The following is a 22,314-nucleotide window of genomic DNA, read 5'->3' as shown; positions in this document are numbered from 1 at the left end:
TTTCTGTGCACATAAAAAGACAATTTCAGGGGAGCTGCTGGAGGCCATGTTGAATCACCAGAGAAACAAGCTTCTCTTGTGGAGTTGCACAACAACAGCTTCCGTTTATTATTTGTGCAACACGTGCATGCAACATGTGTTACAGTCTCAGAAGGGCGATATCACGTCAGCAGACATTTACTATTCTTTGTGGCAAAATGGCACAGAGGAGGATGGGAAACCCTCAAAATAGACTTCAATAAAACTCAAGGTCACTCTTGTCACATCTACCAGCTGGTTTCCCGCAAATACTGAAGCCTGAAAAGAGGAAGAAGAGTGGACAGAGACATTACAGTCTGTTCTTACTGACGATGACACATGAAAAATATCACACATCGGGAAACCTGAGAGCATTTCATCTGAGGAAGATACTGTTCTGCAGCTCAGTCACTCACCCCACAGTTTCACTAAGACCTTTCGCTGAGCCCCATCCAGCTTGTCAGCAGAGCCACTCAGTAGAGCCGGTCTGATAGAGCCAGTTCGATAGAGCTGGTCTGGTAGAGCCGGTCAGTAGAGCCAGTCAGTAGAGCTGGTCACTAGAGCCAGTCAGTAGAGCCAGTCTGATAGAGCTGGTCAGTATAGCCAGTCAGTAGAGCCAGCCAGTAGAGCTCGTCTGATAGAGCTGGTCAGTAGAGCTGGTCTGATAGAGCCCATCTGAGTGACAACCCTATCATATAAAATACACTGATGCCATAAGCATCACCAATAATAAATCTCAAGGCAGAGTGATAGAGTCCAGAGGTTGAAGAGTGGAAGAGGATGTGTGTCTATAATAAAGAAACTAAAACATAATACCATACATGAATACCAAAGTGTTTCATATGTGCTACATACAGTATAAAGAGTGAATGCATTGATGATTTGAGAGGTTTTCTTCTCTTTCTCTGCTGTGTCAAATTGTAAATGAAACCAAATGAAAATCTGTTAAACTATTTAAATCACAAAAAGGTGTTAGTACAACAAATACTGTTACACCTGAGCAAGGCATTAACCCCTGAATCCTCGACTCAGGATCCAACAGCTGACTGAATGTGGGGTCCAGGCGAGACATCGGGACGTTTATCAGATAACAATCGAGCAGAGTGAAGAAACAGTTTTCCCTGACACATGAAACAGCAAAAAACAGACTCAGAGAAGTTTAGAAGAATGAACAGTCTTTCCCTGGTCACTGAAGAGAGCAGCAGGTAGGTGTAAAACTATTTAAAAATCATATTTTACTTACCTACATTTTCTGGACAATATGTCTTCGGTTTCTGCAAAATTTGTAGCAACAGTTAATTAACTGTTAGATCGAGTTTATGTTAATCTCTGATTAAATTAATTTCAAAATTTTAATTTGTGATCTGCATTTTGTGATTGTCAGGTAAAAACCATCATCTTTTTATTTGTGCAACACGTGCATCCAACTTATAACAAACATTACAGTCTCACTAGGATACTAGTGAGACAGCAGAACTTGTCAGGTGAAAAACTCATCTCTGCAAAATGTTAAGTCTTTGGGAAATAAGAAAAAATGTAAATAATAATCAGTTTATATTTATTAAAGCTCATTAGCATTCACATATAGCACAATAACATTAGGAAATAAGATGCATGAAGGAGAGAGCTTGATTATTTTAAACAGTTACATTTGTTCAGCACTTGTATTTGTTAATAGAAAGCTGAAAATGACAAGTCTGCAGCGATGTAGACTCGCTGTCGGAGGGTTTTATTGTCCACTTCCTGTCTGCACTAACAGGTTTGGGACGGCCTTTGATACGACAAATCCTCCGTGTGAACATGGAGGCGGAGTGGACGGAGCAGAATGTGTCGGGGATTGAGAGTTACTTGTTTCTTCTCTTTTTCTGTCCAGAGCCATCATGATGGTCCTGCCCTTCCTGTCCCGCCTCATGCTCTGTATCACCGGATCCATCACCACCGTCCTTGCCCTGCCACCCACCGAGCCGCCACTGATCCACGACCACCCCTTTGTGGCCATATGGAACGCCCCCACCGACATATGTGAACAACATGCCATCCCACTGGACACCGCAGCCTTCCAGGCGGTGACCACACCCCGTGGGGTGCCCGGTCAGTTCCTCACCATCTTCTACGAGGACTGCCTTGGCCTCTACCCTAAAGTCGACGATACCAAACACAAGCCCTACAATGGTGGTGTTCCCCAAAAGGGTAACCTGACAAAGCATCTGGCCATGGCCCAACGCCAGATAGATCACTCAATCTCCCCAAATTCCTCTCCTGGGCTGGCTGTCATTGACTGGGAGTCTTGGCGCCCCCTGTGGGACCAGAACTGGGGATTGAAATGTATTTATCAAAAGCTGTCCATCCTTCACGCCCTTCAGATGGCCCCGTTATTATCATCAAAGTACATTTCCAAACTGGCAAAGGGCCAGTTCCAGAACACAGGGCGGCGCTTCATGGAGAAGACCATCAGCCTCGACATCGGCAAGCGTCCAAGCTGCCGCTGGGGCTTCTACCTGTTCCCCGACTGCTACAGCTATGACTGGAAGGAGTCCAGCTACACTCAGCTACACTCCTGGGTCTTCACTCTGTGAAGGGTCTTCACTCTGTGAAGACCCAGGAGCAGAACAACCAGATGATGTGGCTGTGGGAGCGCAGAGTTATCAAACTTGATTCAGTCATTAGAATCGCTATTTTTTGAATCGCTTCAAAAACTGCTCTTCTGAGAGTACTTACTCACCTAATATGCTCTTTCTCTAACTCTCTATCCTTCTCTAGTTCCAGCTAATCTACTAAGCACTTAGGTTACTTCATGCAGGCCTTGTTGCACTTGTGTCAGGTGGAACAGTACAGTGGCCCTGAGAGCTCAACACACTGCAACTTAGAAAACACAAATAGAAAAACAAAAAGCAAATCAAGAAAACATGTACAGTATTGATAAGGAAACACTGCAAAGTGAGAGAACAAAACCAAATACAGAAAAGCTGCAACACAATAGAAACTGGTTTTTAAAGGAATCAAGGTTCAGGCAGGTGAGGCCCTCCGTGGATTAACACTCGAATCCAGGCAGGGAACCTTTGTTGCATCTCTCCCTCCCTTTTCCTGTTCCCTGTCATTTCTCCACTATCACTCTGTAATAAAAGCACAGAATGTTAAGAACAATAACGATAAAAATAAGTTAAGTCCAAGCATGTTCATCACTACTTAATGTCCCTTGGAAACTGTTGTTTTAGAAACTGATTTTTTGTTCTGTGTTTCTTGTATTTGGTTGTGTTTTCATATTTGGTTAGCATAATACACAGAATGATCATTCCACCATATCTGAATTAGTGTTATAGTGATTATATGTGATTATATGATCATATAGTGATTATATGATCATATCATAATATCACTCAAATATCACTTAAAAGGCCTTTAGCATTTCACAGGTGGTCAACACATGTACCAGGTTTTGATCTAGTCTCCTGTGTGGCTCTTCCTCCCTCAGGCTGACCTGGTGAGCACTGTAGGAGAGTCTGCAGCTCTGGGAGCAGCAGGGCTCATAATATGGGGAGGAACCAAAGACTACAACAACAAAGTAACCACACTTTTTTTTCTGACTGCCAACTAGTTTACTCACTGGTTGGCAGCAGTGTAAGAAGTACGTGTATCCTTTATTTGAGTAAAAGTACTAATACAGCAAATTAAAACTACTCCATTACAACTAAAAGTCCTACATGAAAAATCCTACTATAGTAAACTCAAAGCACTTAAATGCAGTACTTGAGTAAATGTACTAAGTTACTTTCCATCACTACTGGTTGGACTAGTCTGTCTTAATATGATATTCAAATGCTTATATGAACAGATATTTTCTCAGAGATGAAGCAGAGGGCAGCTGTGTGCATATGCAGCCATGAGAACATATTATATATGTGAAACCCTTCACAGGTCTACAAACAGGAACAGATGACCAGGCGTTAATCAGCAAATAATTAGTGGATCATGGTTTCTTGTTCTAGGAGGAACTGACTGCTTTGACACTGAAGTGTTTTCTTTATCTCGACTGACAGGTTGACATGTGTGAAAGCTACTTCAACTTCATTTGAATTTTCTGCTTCTTATGTGTGTTTAATGTATTGATATTTGACGTTTTGACTGTTTTTATGTTTTTGTGTTTTTTTTTGGAGTAATTTTAAAATAAATGACTGGTTTTTTTAGTAGTGAAATGACAAAAATACATCAGAAATGCTTCTTTAAAGGATGAGGCTGCAATTTTCTACATTTTTTTTCTTGTCAACAAATCTCATGTTTGGATCCAAACCATCAATGAACTGATCTACTAACAAGTATTGTGTGTGTATCAAAGCCTGATATATCTTATTACTCTGTTGTCCAAAACCTATTAGCTTTGCACCACACATTTAGATGCAATTTAGATAAATGCAAGTTAATGTTTGCTGAACTTTTATTCATTAAATTAAATTTGTATTTATTTTAGTTTTTTGGATTTTAAACATTTTTGTATGTAAACATTTTGATTTCTTCTTAAAAACGAAGCCACAACACAACCTGATGTTGTTAAAGCACCTCAGATCCATAAATATTTGCTCATTTTCTAACATTTGACAACAAATTTACATTTTACACTAAATTCAATGAAAATTAAATGAAATCAATGAAAGAAAGATTTAAATTTCAGACTGAACCCATAACTGACCATTTTCCTGTTCTAACAACACACCTGCGTCTCAACTATAAACCCCGCCCCCCTCCCTGCAGGGATCGTGTCACTCTCTGTCTGAGTTTCTGACGTCCACCTTCAACCCGTACATCGCCAACGTGACGGTGGCCGCCATGCTGTGCAGCAAAGTCTTGTGCCAGGGGAAGGGCCGCTGCATCAGGAAGAACTATGACTCCTCCCACTACCTACACCTGAACCCTGCGCACTTCAGCATCAAACGGTGTGAGAGGAAGAACTTGGCGACCAGTTTCCCTCTGCTGCTGACATCAACGCCTGGGCCGAAAACTTCACTTGTCAGTGCTACACGGGGGGAAGCTGTTTGCCGAAGCTGACGCATCTGGTCAGTAAAGCCGGTCAGTAGAGCTGGTCTGATAGAGTCAGTCAGATAGAGCTGGTCTGATGGAGTCAGTCAGATAGAGCAGGTCAGTAGAGACGGTCAGTAGAGCCGGTCCGATAGAGTCAGTCAGATAGAGTCAGTCAGATAGAGCTGGTCTGATAGAGCCGGTCAGATAGAGCCGGTCTGATAGAGTCAGTCAGATAGAGTCAGTCTGATAGAGCCGGTCTGATAGAGTCGGTGTGATAGAGCTGGTCAGTAGAGCCGGTCAGTAGAGCCGGTCTGATAGAGTCAGTCAGATAGAGCCGGTCAGTAGAGCCGGTCAGATAGAGCCGTTCTGATAGAGTCGGTCTGATAGAGCCAGTCAGTAGAGCCGGTCTGATAAAGTCAGTCAGATAGAGCCGGTCTGATAGAGTCGGTCTGATAGAGTCAGTCTGATAGAGCTGGTCTGATAGAGCCAGTCAGATAGAGCTGGTCTGATAGAGCCAGTCTGATAGAGTCGGTGTGATAGAGCCGGTCAGTAGAGCCGGTCAGTAGAGCCGGTCAGTAGAGCCGGTCATTAGAGCCGGTCAGTAGAGCCGGTCATTAGAGCCGGTCTGATAGAGCCGGTCAGTAGAGCCAGTCAGTAGAGCCGGTCAGTAGAGCTGGTCAGTAGAGCCGGTCAGATAGAGTCGGTCAATAGAGCCGGTCAGTAGAGCCGGTCTGATAGAGCCGGTCTGATAGAGCCGGTCAGTAGAGCCGGTCTGATAGAGCCCATCTGAGTAACAACCCTATCATATAAAATACACTGATGCCAGAAGCATCACCAATAATAAATGCAGAGTGGAAGAGGATGTGTGTCTATAATAAAGAAACTAAAACATTAATTGAACTTTTCTTCATCTTTTTTCACTTTTCTTTACCTCATCAACAAAGTAAAAAGTAGTTTTGGTAGTTTTGTCTGAAGTTGTTTTCATTTTCCAAATTCTTCTTTAATACGTTCAATTATGATACCAAAGTGTTTCATATGTGCTACATACAGTATAAAGAGTGAATGCATTGATGATCTGAGAGGTTTTCTTCTCTTTCTCTGCTATGTCAAATTGTAAATGACACCAAATGAAAATCTGTTAAACTATTTAAATCACAAAAAGGTGTTAGTACAACAAATACTGTTACACCTGAGCAAGGCATTAACCCCTGAATCCTCGACTCAGGATCCAACAGCTGACTGAATGTGGGGTCCAGGCGAGACATCGTTTATCAGATAACAATCGATCAGAGTGAAGAAACAGTTTCCTCTTACACATGAAACAGCAAAAAACAGACTCAGAGAAGTTTAGAAAGAGTGAACAGTCCTTCTTGGGTCACTGAAGAGAGTGGCAGGTAGGTGTAAAACTATTTAAAATTCATATTTTACTTACCTGTTTAGATGAAGGAGATTATTAGACACTTTTAAATAATATAGAATCGATCATCTGAACATTTTCTGGACAAGATGTCAGTTTTGGAGTTTCTGCAAAATTTGTAGCAACAGTTAACTAACCGGTAGATTGAGTTTACGTTCATCTTTGATTAAATTAATTTCAAAGTTTTTATTCGTGATCTGCATTTTGTGATTGTCAGGTGAAAACCATCATTTTTTGTTTGTGCAACATATGCATCCAACCTATGACGATCGTTCCAGTCTCACTACGACACTAATGAGACAGCAGAACTTGTCAGACGAAAACCTCATCTTTACAAAATGTTAAGTCTTTGAGAAATAAGAAATAATGTAAATTATAATCAATTTATATTTATTAAAGCTCATTAGCATTCACATATAGCACAATAACATTAGGAAACAAGATGCATGAAGGAGAGAGCTTGATTATTTTAAACAGTTAGACTTGTTCAGCACTTGTATTTGTTAATAGAAAGCTGAAAATGACAAGTCTGCAGCGATGTAGACTCGCTGTCGGAGGGTTTTATTGTCCACTTCCTGTCCGCACTAACAGGTTCGGGACGGCCTTTGATACAGCAAACCCTCCGTGTGAACATGGAGGCGGAGTGGACGGAGCAGAATGTGTCGGGGAGTTATTTGTTGTTTCTTCTCTTTTTCTGTCCAGAGCCATCATGATGGTCCTGCCCTTCCTGTCCCGCCTCACGCTCTGTATCATCGGATCCATCACCACCGTCCTCACCCTGCCACCCACCGAGCCGCCACTGATCCACGACCACCCCTTTGTGGCCATATGGAACGCCCCCACCGACGTGTGTCAACAACTCGACATCCCACTGGACACTGCAGCCTTCCAGGCGGTGACCACGCCCGGCGCGGTGCACGGTCAGTTCCTCACCATCTTCTACGAGGACCGCCTCGGCCTCTACCCTAAAGTCAACAATGCCAAACACAAGCGCTACAATGGCGGGGTCCCCCAAAAGGGTAACCTGACGGAGCATCTGGCCATGGCCCAACACCAGATAGATCACTTAATCTCCCAGGATTCCTCTCCTGGGCTGGCTGTCATTGACTGGGAGTCTTGGCGCCCTCTGTGGGAACTGAACTGGGGATCGAAACGTATTTATCAAAAGCTGTCCATCCTTCACGCCCTTCAGATGGCCCCGTTTTTATCATCAAAGCGCATTTCCAAACTGGCAAAGAACCAGTTCCAGCACGCCGGGCGGCGCTTTATGGAGAAGACCATCAGCCTTGGCATCGGTGAGCGTCCAAGCCGCCGCTGGGGCTTCTACCTGTTCCCCGACTGCCACAATTACAACTGGAGGAAGTCCAGCTACACAGGGAAGTGCTCTGCGAAGACCCAGGAGCAGAACAACCAGATGATGTGGCTGTGGGAGCGCAGCACTGCCCTCTTCCCCTCCATATACCTCCACAGGGCCATGAGGAACTCCCCCAAGGCTGCACTCTTTGTCCGCAACAGAATCCAGGAGGCGCTGAGGGTGGCGGGGCTGCCTAAACGGCCGTACACGGTTCCAATCTACGTCTACTGCAGGCCACTGTACCGAGACCAGACCCAAAAGTTCCACACTGAGGTGAACTAGCTTGAGTTACTTACAAACTAACTTTAGGTTGGTCGTGTAGGTTGCAGCAGGGACTGTTTGAAGGAAACATGGATTTTACAAGCCTGATAATTAGACTGGATGTCCATTTGTTTCTCTTCATTCTTCAGTATGACATGGTGTTCATGTTAAGGCCTCTTTACTCTCCTGTATGGTCCCTTGTGGTGAGATGAGTTATCAAATTTGATTCAGTCATTAGAATCGCTTTGTCTTCAAAAATTGCTCTTCTGAGAGTACTTACTCACCTAATATGCTCTTTCTCTAACTCTCTATCCTTCTCTAGTTCCAGCTAATCTGCTAAGCACTTAGGTTACTTCATGCAGGCCTTGTTGCACTTGTGTCAGGTGGAACAGTACAGTGGCCCTGAGAGCTCAACACACTGCAACTTAGAAAACACAAATAGAAAAACAAAAAGCAAATCAGGAAAACATGTGCAGCATTGATAAGGAAACACTGCAAAGTGAGAGAACAAAACCAAAGACAGAAAAGCTGCAACAAAATAGAAACTTGTTTTAAAGGAATTGAGGTTCAGGCAGGTGAGGTCCTCCGTGGATTAACACTCAAATCCGGGCAGGGAACCTTTGTTGCATCTCTCCCTCCCTTTTCCTGTTCCCTGTCATTTCTCCACTATCACTCTGTAATAAAAGCACAGAATGTTAAAAACAATAACGATAAAAAGAAGTTAAGTCCAGGCGCATTCATCACTACTTAGTGTCCCTCAGAAACTGTTATTTTAGTAACTAATTTTCTGTTCTGTGTTTCTTGTATTTGGTTGTGTTCTCATATTTGGTTAGCATAATACACAGAGTTATCATTGCACCATATCTGAATTAGTGATATAGTGATTATATGATCATATCATAATATCACTAAAATATCACTTAAAGGGCTTTTAGCGTTTCATACTTTCACACTTTCACACAGGCTTTGACCTAGTCTTGTTTAAGAATGTGTCAAACCTCCTGTCTCTTCCTCCCTCAGGCTGACCTGGTGAGCACTGTAGGAGAGTCTGCAGCTCTGGGAGCAGCAGGGGTCATAATGTGGGGAGGAATCAAAGACTACAACAACAAGGTAACCACACTTTTCTCAAGTTTATCCACTAGTTGGCAGGGGTGTAAGAAGTACTCATATCCTTTACTGTAGTAAAAGTACCATTACAGCAATGTAAAAATTACAAGTAAAAGTTCTGCATGAAAAATCCTACTACAGTAAAAGTACATAAGTATTATGAGCTTGATGTAGTTAAAGTATTGCAGTAAAAGTACATAAGTATTATGAGCTTGATGTAGTTAAAGTATTGCAGTAAAAGTAGTGGTTTGGTCCCTCTGACTGATATATTATTATATATGACATCATTAGATTATTAATAGTGAAGCATCAGTGTTAGAGCAGCATGTTACTGTTGTAGCTGCTGGAGGTGGAGCTAGTTTACACTACTTTATATACAGTTAGCTAGTTTAGTCCAGTGGTTCCCAACCTAGGGGTGGGGCCCCTCCAAAGGGTCAGCAGATAAATCTGAGGGGTGGTGAGATGATTAATGGGAGAGGAAAGAAGAAAAAACAAAGTTCTGATACACAAATCTGTTTTCAGTTTTTGGACTTTTTCTCTAATCTTTGATTTTTGCTGAAATATTGGATCATTTGAACATTTATTGAAATGAAAGCATGTGAGAAGTTTAGAGGGAAAAATCACTATTTGGTGGAGCTGTTAACAACTCATAGACATGTGAAATGTGACCCCGACTACACACTGCTTTTTGTAAGACGTCAAAAGACAAAAAGGTTGGAAACCACTGGTTTCATCTTTAACAATGTGTTGTATTTTAAAAGCTTGTTATATTATCCATTGTGTCAAATCTTCATCTGAAAAGTAACTAAAGCTGTCAAATAAATGTAGTGGAGTAGAAAGTACAATATTTCCCTCTGAAATGTAGAAAGTAGCATCACATGGAAATACTCAAGTAAAGTACAAGTACCTCAAAACTTTACTTAAGTGCAGTACTTGAGTAAATGTACTTAGTTACTTTCCACCACCGCTGGTTGGACTGGTCTGTCTTAATATGATATTCAAATGCTTATATGAACAGATATTTTCTCAGAGATGAAGCAGAGGGCAGCTGTGTGTGTCTGCAGCCATAAGAACATATTATATATGTGAAACCCTTCACAGGTCTACAAACAGGAACAGATGACCAGGCGTTAATCAGCAAATAATTAGTGGATCATGGTTTCTTGTTCTAGGAGGAACTGAGAGCTTTGACACTGAAGTGTTTTCTTTATCTCGACTGACAGATGTGTGAAAGCTACTTCAACTTCATTTGAATTTTCTGCTTCTTATGTGTTTAATGTATTGATATTTGATGTTTTTTTGACTGTTTTTATGTTTTTGTGTTTTTTTGGAGTAATTTTAAAATAAATTACTTGGTTTTTTTTAGTAGTGAAATGACAAAAATACATCAGAAATGCTTCTTTAAAGGATGAGGCTGCAATTTTCTATGTTTTTCCTCTTGGGTTAGGTCATGTTTGGATCCAAACCAACGATGAACTGATCTACTAACAAGTATTGTGTGTGTATCAAAGCCTGATATATCTTATTCCTCTGTGCTTTAGACCTCTGTTGTTGTCCAAAAACTATTAGCATTGCACCACGCACAAGTTGATATTAGCTGAACTTTAATTCATTAAATTAAATTTGTATTTATTTTATTTTTTTGGATTTTAACCATTTTTGTATGTAAACATTTTCTCATTTTCTAACATTTGACAATAAATTTACATTTTACACTAAATTCAATAAAAATTTCATGTTTAAAAAGATGAAAAAAATATTTAAATTTCCTTTAAAAGAAAATTTCTCGACTAAACTGAACTCATAACTGACCATTTTCCTGTTCTAACAACACACCTGCGTCTCAACTATAAACCCCGCCCCCCTCCCTGCAGGGATCGTGTCACTCTCTGTCTGAGTTTCTGACGTCCACCTTCAACCCGTACATCGCCAACGTGACAGCAGCCGCCATGCTGTGCAGCAAAGTCTTGTGCCAGGGGAAGGGCCGCTGCGTCAGGAAGAACTATGACTCCGCCAACTACCTGCACCTGAACCCCGCGTACTTCAGCATCGTACGGGGTGAGAGGAAGTACATGGCGATCGGTCTCCCCTCAGCCGCCGACCTCAACGCCTGGGCCGAAAACTTCACCTGTCAGTGCTACGCGGGAGGAAGCTGTTCACCGAAGCTGACGCATCCGACCACGATCCAACTCATCTGGGTGTAATCGGCCTGGAACAGCGTCCCTTACTGGTGTGATTGTGTAGTGATCTGCATGACGTTAAATTTAAAGATTGTTCATTATGTAAAAACAGAAAGGGATGAATCTGGGTGAAAATATTTCATAGTTCGCATAATTAAATGTGACTCTCACCTGAATCAGACATAATACTGTGATTTGTTTGAATTAAAACTTAAATGCGGCCTAAATAAAAGTTTTTCTGAATCTTTCTTTCTGGTGAACATAGTGGAGCATTTAGCAGCTAAAGAGCCAGATATTTCTCTCAGGAGTTGGTGGAGAGTAAAAAAGAGCTAAAAGAGAGTGAATATTGGACTCACATTCACCAGGTGGACAGAAACACGACTCCACATGAATGATAATGTTGCTCCGTAACTGCTGGATGTGGAAATAAGCAACTGTTTGCTGACAAGTTCAACATATCAACTTAAAAGCTGATGATGTGTCAGGGTTCAGCACTTTTTTCTTGCAGGTTTAAAGAGGGGTAGGAGCAGTAAACACAAAGTTCAGGGCAGCATCTGAACTCGTTGCTGTTTACAGTCAATCAGTGACCTGTTCTTCCCCGTGTTGTGCTGTGTGAATCACTAACGAGAGAAACAGACCGTTCTTACCGCAGATATTTTTACTTGTCATAGCAAGAAAGTTCAGGTGTAGATAACATGGTGATGGATTTGTTCCATTTAGGTGTGTCAATAAACCAGCAATAACAACATCAAGGCGCTGGCACACCCTGAATAAAATGCAATAATTGCGTTTTAATTTCTGTCTGTATTAGTGAGACAGTGCTGTAGGCGAGAATCTGAGGACAATAAGGTCAAGGATTAGTCAATTAGTACACTATGTGTTTTTAATCAAACATGCGTCATATAACAAAGTGTTTATTATTATTAATGGTAGCAGTAGAAATATATATGAAACATGAAAATAAAAAGGTAAAAGACAGAATAAAGGTTAAGAGAGACTCAGCTAATCAATACTTAAGAACTGCAACAATTGATTAATCGATTAGTCGACCATTTCAGTCACTTTTCAAACAAAAAAGCTTCATAAATGTGAAGAGTTGCTGCTTTTCTTTATCATACAGGATACACAGGATAATACAACCATCAGGGTTTGGACTGTTGTTGAAGATGTCACGGGCATTTTTCGATATTTTCAGACATTTTATGGACTTAATGATAAATTGATTAGCTGCAGGCCTAATGTATTGTATACTCTATGAAGCTTTTCAGTCTAATTTAGCTCCTAGTTTTGATATTACAACACATCGAGTGTTTCCAGCAGTTGCGGCCGGCGGTTTTCATCAAACAAGCTCTAAAACATCATCTGCCATGTTTAATCGCACCACAAGCTATTAAGCTGCCAAAACACTAAAAATAAACAAACCAAATCAGGTTTATCTTTTCATATCAGATCTATGTGGTTCTACATCTGATCCATATCTGGCACAGAACGCTCAGATCGGAGTTCATGTGGTTTTTTGGCACATGTAGCCTGTCGTCAACACTCAGTGTCGGCACCTCACAGCCCGCCAAAAAAAGTACATCCATGTTTATGATCCGACCTTATTGTTGTTATTCCAGATGCGGCTCATATTTCAGTGTTGTTGTTTTTTTTTAGTATTATACACAAACATAAAACACATATTCAATACTCACACCCACAGAGAAAAAAAACAAAACAAACAAACAAAAAAACCATAACTTACACCACAAACAAAAGCAACAAACATTCCACATATATACACACATATATGTACATACGTGTCAAGCATTATATGTAGTTATGGTACAAAAATAATCATTTATACAGCAACTTAAATTAAATACATCATTCTATAGAAGGAACTGAACTAACTATTCAGTGGATACATGTCACTTACAAACATGAATATGAACTATCGACTATCATATCAGAATTGAACATTAAGGCCTGTAATGTGAACATAGCAATAGTTTAGGACACGTCCCCTAATGTCTGATGTAAACAGATCAACAGATTAACTGCAGATTTTATTTGTGTTTTCAATCCTTTTAAACAGTTAACAACATGACAAAGGACTTCCTGTGACGACTTGTCTTTCTCAGAATGTGTAATTTTTAGGGAAAATTTCGTATTATTCACTCTGCTGGCAAAATTAGTGGAAAACATCTTCCCTTTAATAGACTTGTTGACTAAATCCAACTGAAAATCAGTTGATAATAAGTCTGAACTTTGGGCAGATGTTGCTGGTAATCTGTAATGGAATCAGCCGTGTGATTCATCATCCTGATGATAAACCAGTTGGACTTCCTCAGTAGATTTCCAATCACAGCTGACCAAGTTCAAACTGTCTTTGCATTCCTCACGTGTCCGGACAGAGGCCTCGGATATTTGTCCACCGCATTGTCTTCAACCTGGAGCTTCCTCAGATATCTTCCTCCAGGCAGGGAGGAGGAGGAGAAAAAAAAACAGCCTGGAAAACTTCAGGACCTCCCAATAAAAAACGGAACACCCCAGGGCTGCAGATCCACTTTGCTTTGACAAGTTTCCACAAGTGTTCTGGCTGTAATTTAAGCTGCTGCAACAGCTCATTTAAAGACGAGCGATTTAGACTCACAGAGGAGTGTGAGGTTAGTGTTTACGACTAACAGGTAATCATTTCAGCTTTCACCAAGCGGGCAGTTTGGACAGCGGGACCCCCCCACCAGAGCAGAGCAGGTTGGTGCGTTGTTAATGATGTCTCATTTAACTGTCTCATTTGGGTTCAAGAGGTTTATTGGTGTTTTTCTGAGAGTTTAACCCGAAACATTACTGGGGTCGAGTTCAGCAGCAGCTGTGACATTATTTCTGCTTTTAAAATAAACTGACAGGAGTGTTTCTGAAATGACAGAAATCATAAAACTGTCAAAAAATAAACCTATAAAATATCTGTCTGTAACCTGCCTGGAGACACAGATACTGTATTTACACATCAGATCCTGTGACCTTGTAAAAATAATAAAGCTGACACTGTGCAGAGTGTGTAAAACTATTTGACTATGTGAGACTGCAGACAGACAACTATAATTAGAAGTAGAAGTATCTGTATGGTCTGTAAGGTGTCTGGTTTCAGTTTGCTCCTTTGTGTTGGTTTTTTTTATTGACTAAGCCTCATATAACAGATTTATCATCAAAACATCAATACAATATAAATACAACAGTATCAGCACAGATGTTGGCAGATGGGCAAAGTGGAATATTACATCTTTTTCTAATCTAAATCTATTTATAGAGCACATTTAAAGAATATTATTTTATATTTTACATTTTTCTTCTATTGTAAATTCTTCTTTTTGTATTTATTTAGTAGTATTTACTGCTACTGTAACAACACAAGTCAAATTCCTTGTGTGTAATCTGATTACCTTGTTGGCAATAAAGCTGATTCTGATTAAAAACGACCTCAGTAATAAACATAAAGTAGAATTTTCACCTTTTCTGACAATGTCAACAAAAACTGAAACCGTAGAAGCTTCATAAAAGTAGAGTTTATAGCAGAGCTGCTGTGTTGGATTGCATTAGATTAAACAGGTGTCCCTATAAAGTGGCTGGTGAATGTATTGTGGCTGCAGCCTTTCAGCCTTCATTTTCTATATTAAACTGTGGTTTATGGATGTGCATTTACATTTTCAGATAGCACATCTTTATTCATTCAGGCTGAGTTTTCCCGCCTTCGGCTACAGTGTTTCTTCACACGAGCAGCTGCAGGTGACGTGTCCTCACAGCCTCAGTCATTGAGGAAAGAGAAAGTGTTCTTACTGACATTTCTCAATAACAGAGAAATGTTGAACTGCTTGTTTAGTCGCTGCAATGAAATGAGAACTATAGTGGCTTCAACTGAAGCCGTGCTGCTGATTCATATTTAATCTCTTTTTTTTACGCAACAAAGGAAACACCAAAAATTTACTCAGCCAGCAGCTCTTTGCAGGATATTAAAGACATAAATCCTTCCTGAAGTCACGGCATGTGGTGCCATGTCGTTGCACCTGTCATAACTCCACAGTTTTATTTTTAACTTGAAACTGGAGGTTCCTCTGATCCGCTGGGCTGAAAAAACTTTCCCAGGTGTTTTGCATCGGTGGTTGATAACGAGTCACAACGAAACCCCCTGAACTCAAGCACCTGTGCTCAGACCGCAGCCAGAGGAGAGCAGCAGGTGAGCCAGCTGTCAATCAGCGGCCGTCGGCGGCGCTTTAACATTCTTCAGCCGCGAGATGTGGTAGCTGCTGATTGGCTCTGACCCTAAAAAGTTTTTTTTTGGCGCTAAATTCCAGTGTGTGGACACCGTTGTTTCCCTTCATGGACACACTGGAAGATGTTTGTGAATGAAGCAGCTGATAAACACAAACATGAAGACACACTGACACACAAAGTCAATATAAGGAACTTTTATTTTCTGTTTTATTTGATTGCCAGATAAACTCTTCTCATTCTGCAGGAAATACATTTGGACACATTTAGAATGTTTATTTTTGAAGCAAACAGTGAATCTATTTTTAAACACAATTCATTAATATCATGAAAAATAATGACTGTTTGGGACTTTAAGGGGATGATGTGTAAAATCACCTGCTGTCTTTTTATTACAAAATCAGACCAGACTCTCTATGAATGCAGAGTTTTTAGCAGGAGTTATTTTGCTGCTATTACTGAATTAAAACAAGACCAAACTTAAATCTTCCTGATATTTAAAACTCACCTGTGTGATATAAATAGCTTTAAACACTCAGATGTTCAAATATCTTACAGGAAAATCCTTCACAGTCACTTTTTCAGATTTAAACGGGGAGATCTGACGTTAATATGAGTTTCTTTTTTTGACAGCAACACATTTTTCTTGCTATGATGTCAGAATGCAACATTCAAATTTAAATTTGTAAAAATACATCTGAACAGAAGACAGAGAACATTTTGTTGACCTTCTGCTTTCCGTCTTTGCTAAATAAGACTTTGAGCAGCGACTTCCCCGCCAGGTGCTGTTTCCTGCTGTTGAACCTGGTAAGCTGCAGAACAGGTGTTAGGACATCGTAGATACATCTCTACGCCTAAAAACTAATTCTACCATCCTGCAAATTTAAAAACTTGTTTTAAAAACTTTTAACCCCTTAACATACACCTCAATTAGGTTTAATGTGGAAACCAGAAGCGTCTACAGCTATACTAGCGGCTCTATGAGCTAAATGCTAACATTAGCATGCTAATATACCCACACTGATAATGCTAACATGCTTTAGCAAGTTTAACAAGTTTAGTAGGTATAATGTTTACCATGTTTACTCTCTTAGTTTAGCATGTTAGCATGCTAATATTTGCTAATTAGCACTAATTACAAAGTAAACCTATGGCTAGCTATGGGAACATCTTAAATTTTGAAGGTTACTGGACATAAATCAAAGTGTTGGACAGATTAATTGTGACCTGATGATGACGCCAGATGAAAAGTCAGAGGATCACAAAGGCTGATACAATCCATCCTGAGGAGGACATGAATGTTTGTACGAAATTTAATTAAATGTTGTTAAGATATTTCACTTAAAACACAAATGTGAACCTCATGGTGGCGCGAGAGGAAAAGTCAGGGGATCCATGAATGTCTGCATCAAATTACATCGCAATCCATACAGTAGTTGTTGTGATATTACCACAGAACCATGACGCAAGCATGACTAAAAAATGTAAGTAAGTTAGTTAAAGTTAGTTTAAGTTATGTGGACAAATCTTGAATATACAACGTGGAACTGAATGACTGAAGTTTAAGGGTTTTGAAAAGTGGCTAAATTATGCTTTCCGTGTGCAAGAATGTTACTACGTTATGGAAGGCAGAGAGAAACATGTTGCTGTCTGTAGACTAGATTTGTCTAAGTTTAACACCTTTGTGTGAAAATTTGTATGTAGTTGTTTTACTTTTGTCCCTTTTCGGAGACAACCTTCATGAAGTGTGAGCAACTCTGACATCAGAACAAAGTTTACTCATTTTAGAGCTACAGAACTGATACTCACCTCTTATTATTCTGTTGCCTTTTCTTCACAGATCAGATTCCTGTTTCAAAATGAACAAAGTCAAACTATTCGATGAGAAACAACATTTCCTCTCTGTCGTCATCGCCACGTTGGCCCTGTTGTGCTCCAGCTACGCCTTACCGAGGACGGACCCTCCCATCCGTCCCGACCTCCCCTTCCTCTTCATGTGGAACGCTCCGACCGAGCTGTGCAACATCCGCTTCGGCATGCCCCTCGACCTCTCCTACTTCGACTTCGTCAGCAGCACGCTGAAAACGGCGACCAACCAGAGCATCTCCATATTCTACACCGACCGCTTTGGCATCTTCCCCTACGTGGACGAAGACACCGGCGAGATGTACGATGAAGGCCTGCCGCAGCTGGTAGACCTGCAGGAGCATCACGAGCTGGCGGAGGATGACATTGAGTACTACATCCCCGCCGACCAGCCGGGCCTCGCCGTGCTCGACTTCGAGGAGTGGAGGCCGCAGTGGATCCGAAACTGGGGCAGCAAAGACATCTACCGACAGATTTCCATCGAAACGGTCAAGAAGAAGAACGCGACGTTGACCGATGATGAGGCGGAGGACCGGGCGAAGATCGTCTTCGAACGCGCAGCCAAGAGGTACTTTATCCGATCCATCCGCATCGGGAAGAGGCTGAGGCCCAACAGACTGTGGGGTTACTACCTGTACCCCGACTGCTACAACTATGACTACAACAAGGACATGGACGGCTTCACCGGAGAGTGTCCCGCCATCGAGTACAACAGGAATGACGAGCTGCTGTGGCTCTGGAGAGAGTCCACGGCGCTCTTTCCCTCCATCTACCTGGAGCTGGTGCTCAGAGACTCCCAGCAGGCCCGACTGTTCGTCCGCTATCGCATCCAGGAGGCCATGAGGGTGTCAACGCTCCCCAACAGCTCCTACTCCATCCCCGTCTACGCCTACATCCGCCCCGTGTACAAGGACAGCGTTGACGACTACATGTCAGAGGTGAAATACAAAAAAACACCTTTTTGTCACCTTTAGGCACAATGTAGGTTACTCCAGGAAATACTGATCTCTCGCCTATGTGATCGTATATTACACTGCAGGTAACCATAGCAACAGTTTACACTTTAAAATACCAAAGAGGAAATAGTGTATATACAGATGACCTTTGCTCCTTTGGTGAGGGGACATGGTGGAAGAGACAGAACTGACTCCCAGGTGTCCATGTAGAGATGATTGACAAGAAACTGGATAAAATTTTTACCTAGTGATTTTTAGTGTGTGTTCCCACCTTAAATCTTAATTTAAAGTCTATCTGTACTTACTAGGGATGTGCAGAGAGCCCAGTATTTGTATTTGTATCTATATTTGTTGAGGCAACGCAAATATTATTTACATTTGGATTTGTATCCTAATGAAAGTGGAAATAGGTGTAAAAATCCAGTTTTTGTTTTTATTATGCTTTTAATTTTAGGATATTAAAGTGTTAAAGTGTTTATGAATAAACTACCTTAACCCTAACCCTAACACAACGGGTCTTGAACCTGAGTCTCCCAGATCATAGACGACTGCGCTGATAACTGAACTAAAACCAAGTGCATTGTAAATAAGCAGACAGACCTATTTATACACCCATAACACATTTACATTTACATTACGTTTACATTTTTCATTTAGCAGACGCTTTTATCCAAAGCGACGTACATATGACACTGATACAACACAAGCAGGGATCTAGTCAGGAGACAACAACACCAGTAAGTGCCATAAAGCTTAAGTTTGGGCCCGATAGGACGTAGATGCCAACAGGAAGTGCAACAAGGCAATGATTAGAGTGCATTGAGTGCATAGAAGCATGTTTTGTTTTTTTGGTGTTCGCGAAAGAGCCTGGTCTTTAGTCTTTTCTTAAAGATTGAGAGGGACTCTGCAGATCTAACAGAGTTTGGTAACTCGTTCCACCACTGGGGAACTACAGAGGAGAAGAGTCTAGCTAGTGACTTAGGGTCCTGTTGTGGTACCAGGCGCCTTTCGTTGGCAGAGTGTAGTGGGCGGGAGGGAGTGTAGACCTGAATGAGGGAGTTCAGGTAGGCAGGAGCTGTTTTAGTTGCTATTTTGTAAGCAAGTGTCAGGGTTTTGAATTTGAGGTAGGAAGTAACACAGAGACAGCACACCGTGTAACATGTAGGGAAGAACTTCAAAGGCAATTCTTGCTTTGCACTTTTCATTTATTGCTTATTTTTTACAACCTAACTGTGGAAAGAAGAAGAAGGGGAACAACAGGTTATAGAGAGTCCCTTGAAAGCACTTTGCGTGTGTCAGTAGTTCAGCTTTATCTCTGGAGAACACCCCCAACTCCAGGAGTGATGTCCAAATAAGGAAATGTGCGTCATGTAGCAGGTGGATGTGACTCCCCTCGTTGAGACCTGCTGATAGACGTAACAGCGGAGCAGAGGAGAGACACTGAGATAACAATGTAACCGACCTGAGCGCTGGTATTTGAGGAGGAGGTGTCATTTTAGTTATTTTTTAACAAGATACCTGGAAATGGACCCAGAGTTTTGCTATTTATCAATCAACATGCCCAGCTGGTAGAAGGCCACTTCCTGCTTTTCTCTAACTGGCTGTTATTTCACAGTTTGATCTGGTCAACACTATCGGAGAAGCTGCTGCTCTCGGCGCCGCTGGTGTTGTTTCTTGGGGAGACATGAACGTCACCGACTCTGAGGTAGGAAGTGACATCACTCTGGGTTTTTTGGGAAAGTTTTGAACATATTCTTCTGCTAAATTTAATTCACAGCAACTAACTGACTCAGTGTCCTGTAGGATTCCTGCTTTGACGCTCGACAGCACCTGGAGCAGGTCATGAACCCGTACATCCTGAACGTCTCCACGGCGACGCAGCTGTGCAGTGACGCGCTCTGCCAGGGCCGAGGTCGCTGTGTGAGGAAGCGCTGGAACGACGACGTCTTCCTCCACCTCGACCCGCGCCGTTACAGGATCCAGCGGCAAAGGCTCGGCGCCCCGCTCACTGTGAGCGGCGGCCTCTCGCAGGACGACATCGACTGGTTCGACCGCAACTTTGACTGCATGTGCTACAGCGAGGAGCCGTGCCGATCAGTCCTGACGCTCAACGTCATCGAGGAGGCCGTCATCAACCCACGGAGTCGCTCTGCTGGATGCCGCACTTCTGACAGGTCCCGCCTCCTCCTGCTGGGGATGATAATACTCTGTCTGAAGTATGTCGTGATGTAAATTGTAAATTAACAGAAAGTTTGGACTATTTGTGTGTGACAAGATGTTTAAAGATATCTGAGCCTGTTGTTCATTCATTTACTTGTTTTTTGTGACTGTTTTTATCTGGTTTGCCATTAAAGATATTTTTATTTAGTTTAACCAAATCTCTCATTCACTCTTTTATATTAATGGAGGATTAACCTGCAGCCTGGTGGCCAAGTTTAAAATGTCTTTTATAATTTGTAAAGCGCTAAAAGTTGCATTTATTGGCATGAAAGGTATTATTATTATTATGATATTAAAACAAGGTTTTGACACATCAACCCCTCGACATAAAACAAATATGCAAATTCCCACATTATACATTTGCAATCTATTAAATTACACTTTTCGACTTGCTTGCTCCTGAACTTTCAGCTATATCACAATATCTTTATGAGCGTACAGAGTTTATCAAGTGTTGAACTGGAGATGTTGAAACTTTCTACATATATAATTTATTGACACTTCGTGAACCAGCCTTGGTTATGTTCCAAACCAAACGGAGACTCTGTAAACCAGATGCTTCCAGGTTCAGGTTTCACATGTCTCGTCTGAAATAAAATATCACAGAGTCGTAAATTCTCCCCAGATTCCAGTATGACACACACGTCCGTTATCAGGCTAATAAAGGAAAGAATTTCTCTCACAGAACTCAGCTGTAAGCAGTGGTGGAAGAATCAATCAGTAAAAGTAAAATAAGTAAAATACCACATTTTATAAATACTCCATTACAAGTAAAAGTCCTGCATTTAACCCTTTCATGCATGAATTATGAAATCACAGAGTAAAAATTTTTTACTGTTTATTTTTATTCTTAAACAAGTGAAAAATCATGTCAGTAACTTTTTTTTTTTAATATATTGAATTTTGAAATGTGTCCACTGTAGTGGACACCAACGGAGTAAAAAGTTATTCATGGAAATCAATATAGGCAATATATATATATATATATATATATATATATATATATATATGTTTATATATATATTATTTTATTACTAAGAGCAAATGGTATGAATACACATAGGAACATTAGATAACAACAACAATAGAGAGGACATTTGAAAAACAAGACCGAGGCCCGATAGACAGAATGTACCGTTTGTTGCATGACGTCCACCGGAGCGGACGGATGTATTTTCAGTCACAGAAAATAATGTACAAGAAAAATATTATTAAAAACTTGATAAAAGTATTTCAGACATCTTATTTAGTTGAAAAATATACTTTTTACCTGTTTTTTTTCTCTGAGAATAAAAGTATTTAACAGATATTCCTGAACTACTTGGTGCATTTCCTCCACCCGCCGCCATGTTGAATTTATGATTCAATATCACAAAAAAGAGAGTCAAAAATGATATTCAGCTGAAATTGTAGACGACACTTTGGGGGTTCAACACCTGGTAGTTGGGACATGGTGCTACAAGTTACATGGTTCAAGATGGCTTCCAAATACCTGCCGACTGTAGTGGACACCATGCATGAAAGGGTTAAAATTCTACTTAAGTGAAAGTACAGAAGTGTTATCAGCTGAATGTACTTAACGTATTAAAGTAAAAGTACTCATTATTGAAAATTGGCCTTTGTGACTAATATATTAATGTATATTACATTAATAGATTGTTAATTGTGATACAT

At 40.9% G+C, this 22,314-nt stretch overlaps 2 protein-coding genes and 1 pseudogene across 4 annotated transcripts; all 3 read left to right on the top strand.

Moving 5' to 3' along the window:
• Positions 1 to 1,187: 1,187 nt before the first annotated feature.
• On the top strand, positions 1,188 to 5,102 carry LOC137183860 (hyaluronidase-4-like; annotated as a pseudogene).
• A 1,215-nt stretch (positions 5,103 to 6,317) lies between these two features.
• LOC137183668 (hyaluronidase-5-like) lies at positions 6,318 to 11,582 on the top strand. Its single transcript, XM_067590864.1, has 4 exons — positions 6,318 to 6,425; positions 7,151 to 8,075; positions 9,084 to 9,173; positions 11,045 to 11,582. Exons 2-4 carry the CDS (start codon positions 7,158 to 7,160, stop codon positions 11,372 to 11,374), a joined length of 1,338 nt encoding a protein of 445 aa, XP_067446965.1. The 5' UTR covers positions 6,318 to 6,425; positions 7,151 to 7,157; the 3' UTR covers positions 11,375 to 11,582.
• A 2,054-nt stretch (positions 11,583 to 13,636) lies between these two features.
• Positions 13,637 to 20,835, top strand: LOC137183667 (hyaluronidase PH-20-like). Of its 3 annotated transcripts, XM_067590862.1 has the most exons (5): positions 13,639 to 14,086; positions 15,473 to 15,563; positions 17,439 to 18,402; positions 20,036 to 20,125; positions 20,224 to 20,834. In XM_067590862.1, exons 3-5 carry the CDS (start codon positions 17,458 to 17,460, stop codon positions 20,650 to 20,652), a joined length of 1,464 nt encoding a protein of 487 aa, XP_067446963.1. In that variant the 5' UTR covers positions 13,639 to 14,086; positions 15,473 to 15,563; positions 17,439 to 17,457; the 3' UTR covers positions 20,653 to 20,834. The 3 variants fall into 3 exon arrangements, with proteins under 3 accessions (XP_067446964.1, XP_067446963.1, XP_067446962.1); XM_067590863.1 differs by lacking the exon at positions 15,473 to 15,563 and having other exon boundaries at positions 13,637 to 14,086; positions 20,224 to 20,835; XM_067590861.1 differs by lacking the exons at positions 13,639 to 14,086; positions 15,473 to 15,563 and adding an exon at positions 15,717 to 16,405 and having other exon boundaries at positions 20,224 to 20,833.
• Positions 20,836 to 22,314: the final 1,479 nt, after the last annotated feature.

This window comes from Thunnus thynnus, chromosome 5 (assembly GCF_963924715.1).
Source record: "Thunnus thynnus chromosome 5, fThuThy2.1, whole genome shotgun sequence".
NCBI lineage: Eukaryota > Metazoa > Chordata > Actinopteri > Scombriformes > Scombridae > Thunnus > Thunnus thynnus.
Note: the sequence above shows the minus strand (reverse complement) of the source record. Positions and strands in the feature narration are given on the sequence as shown.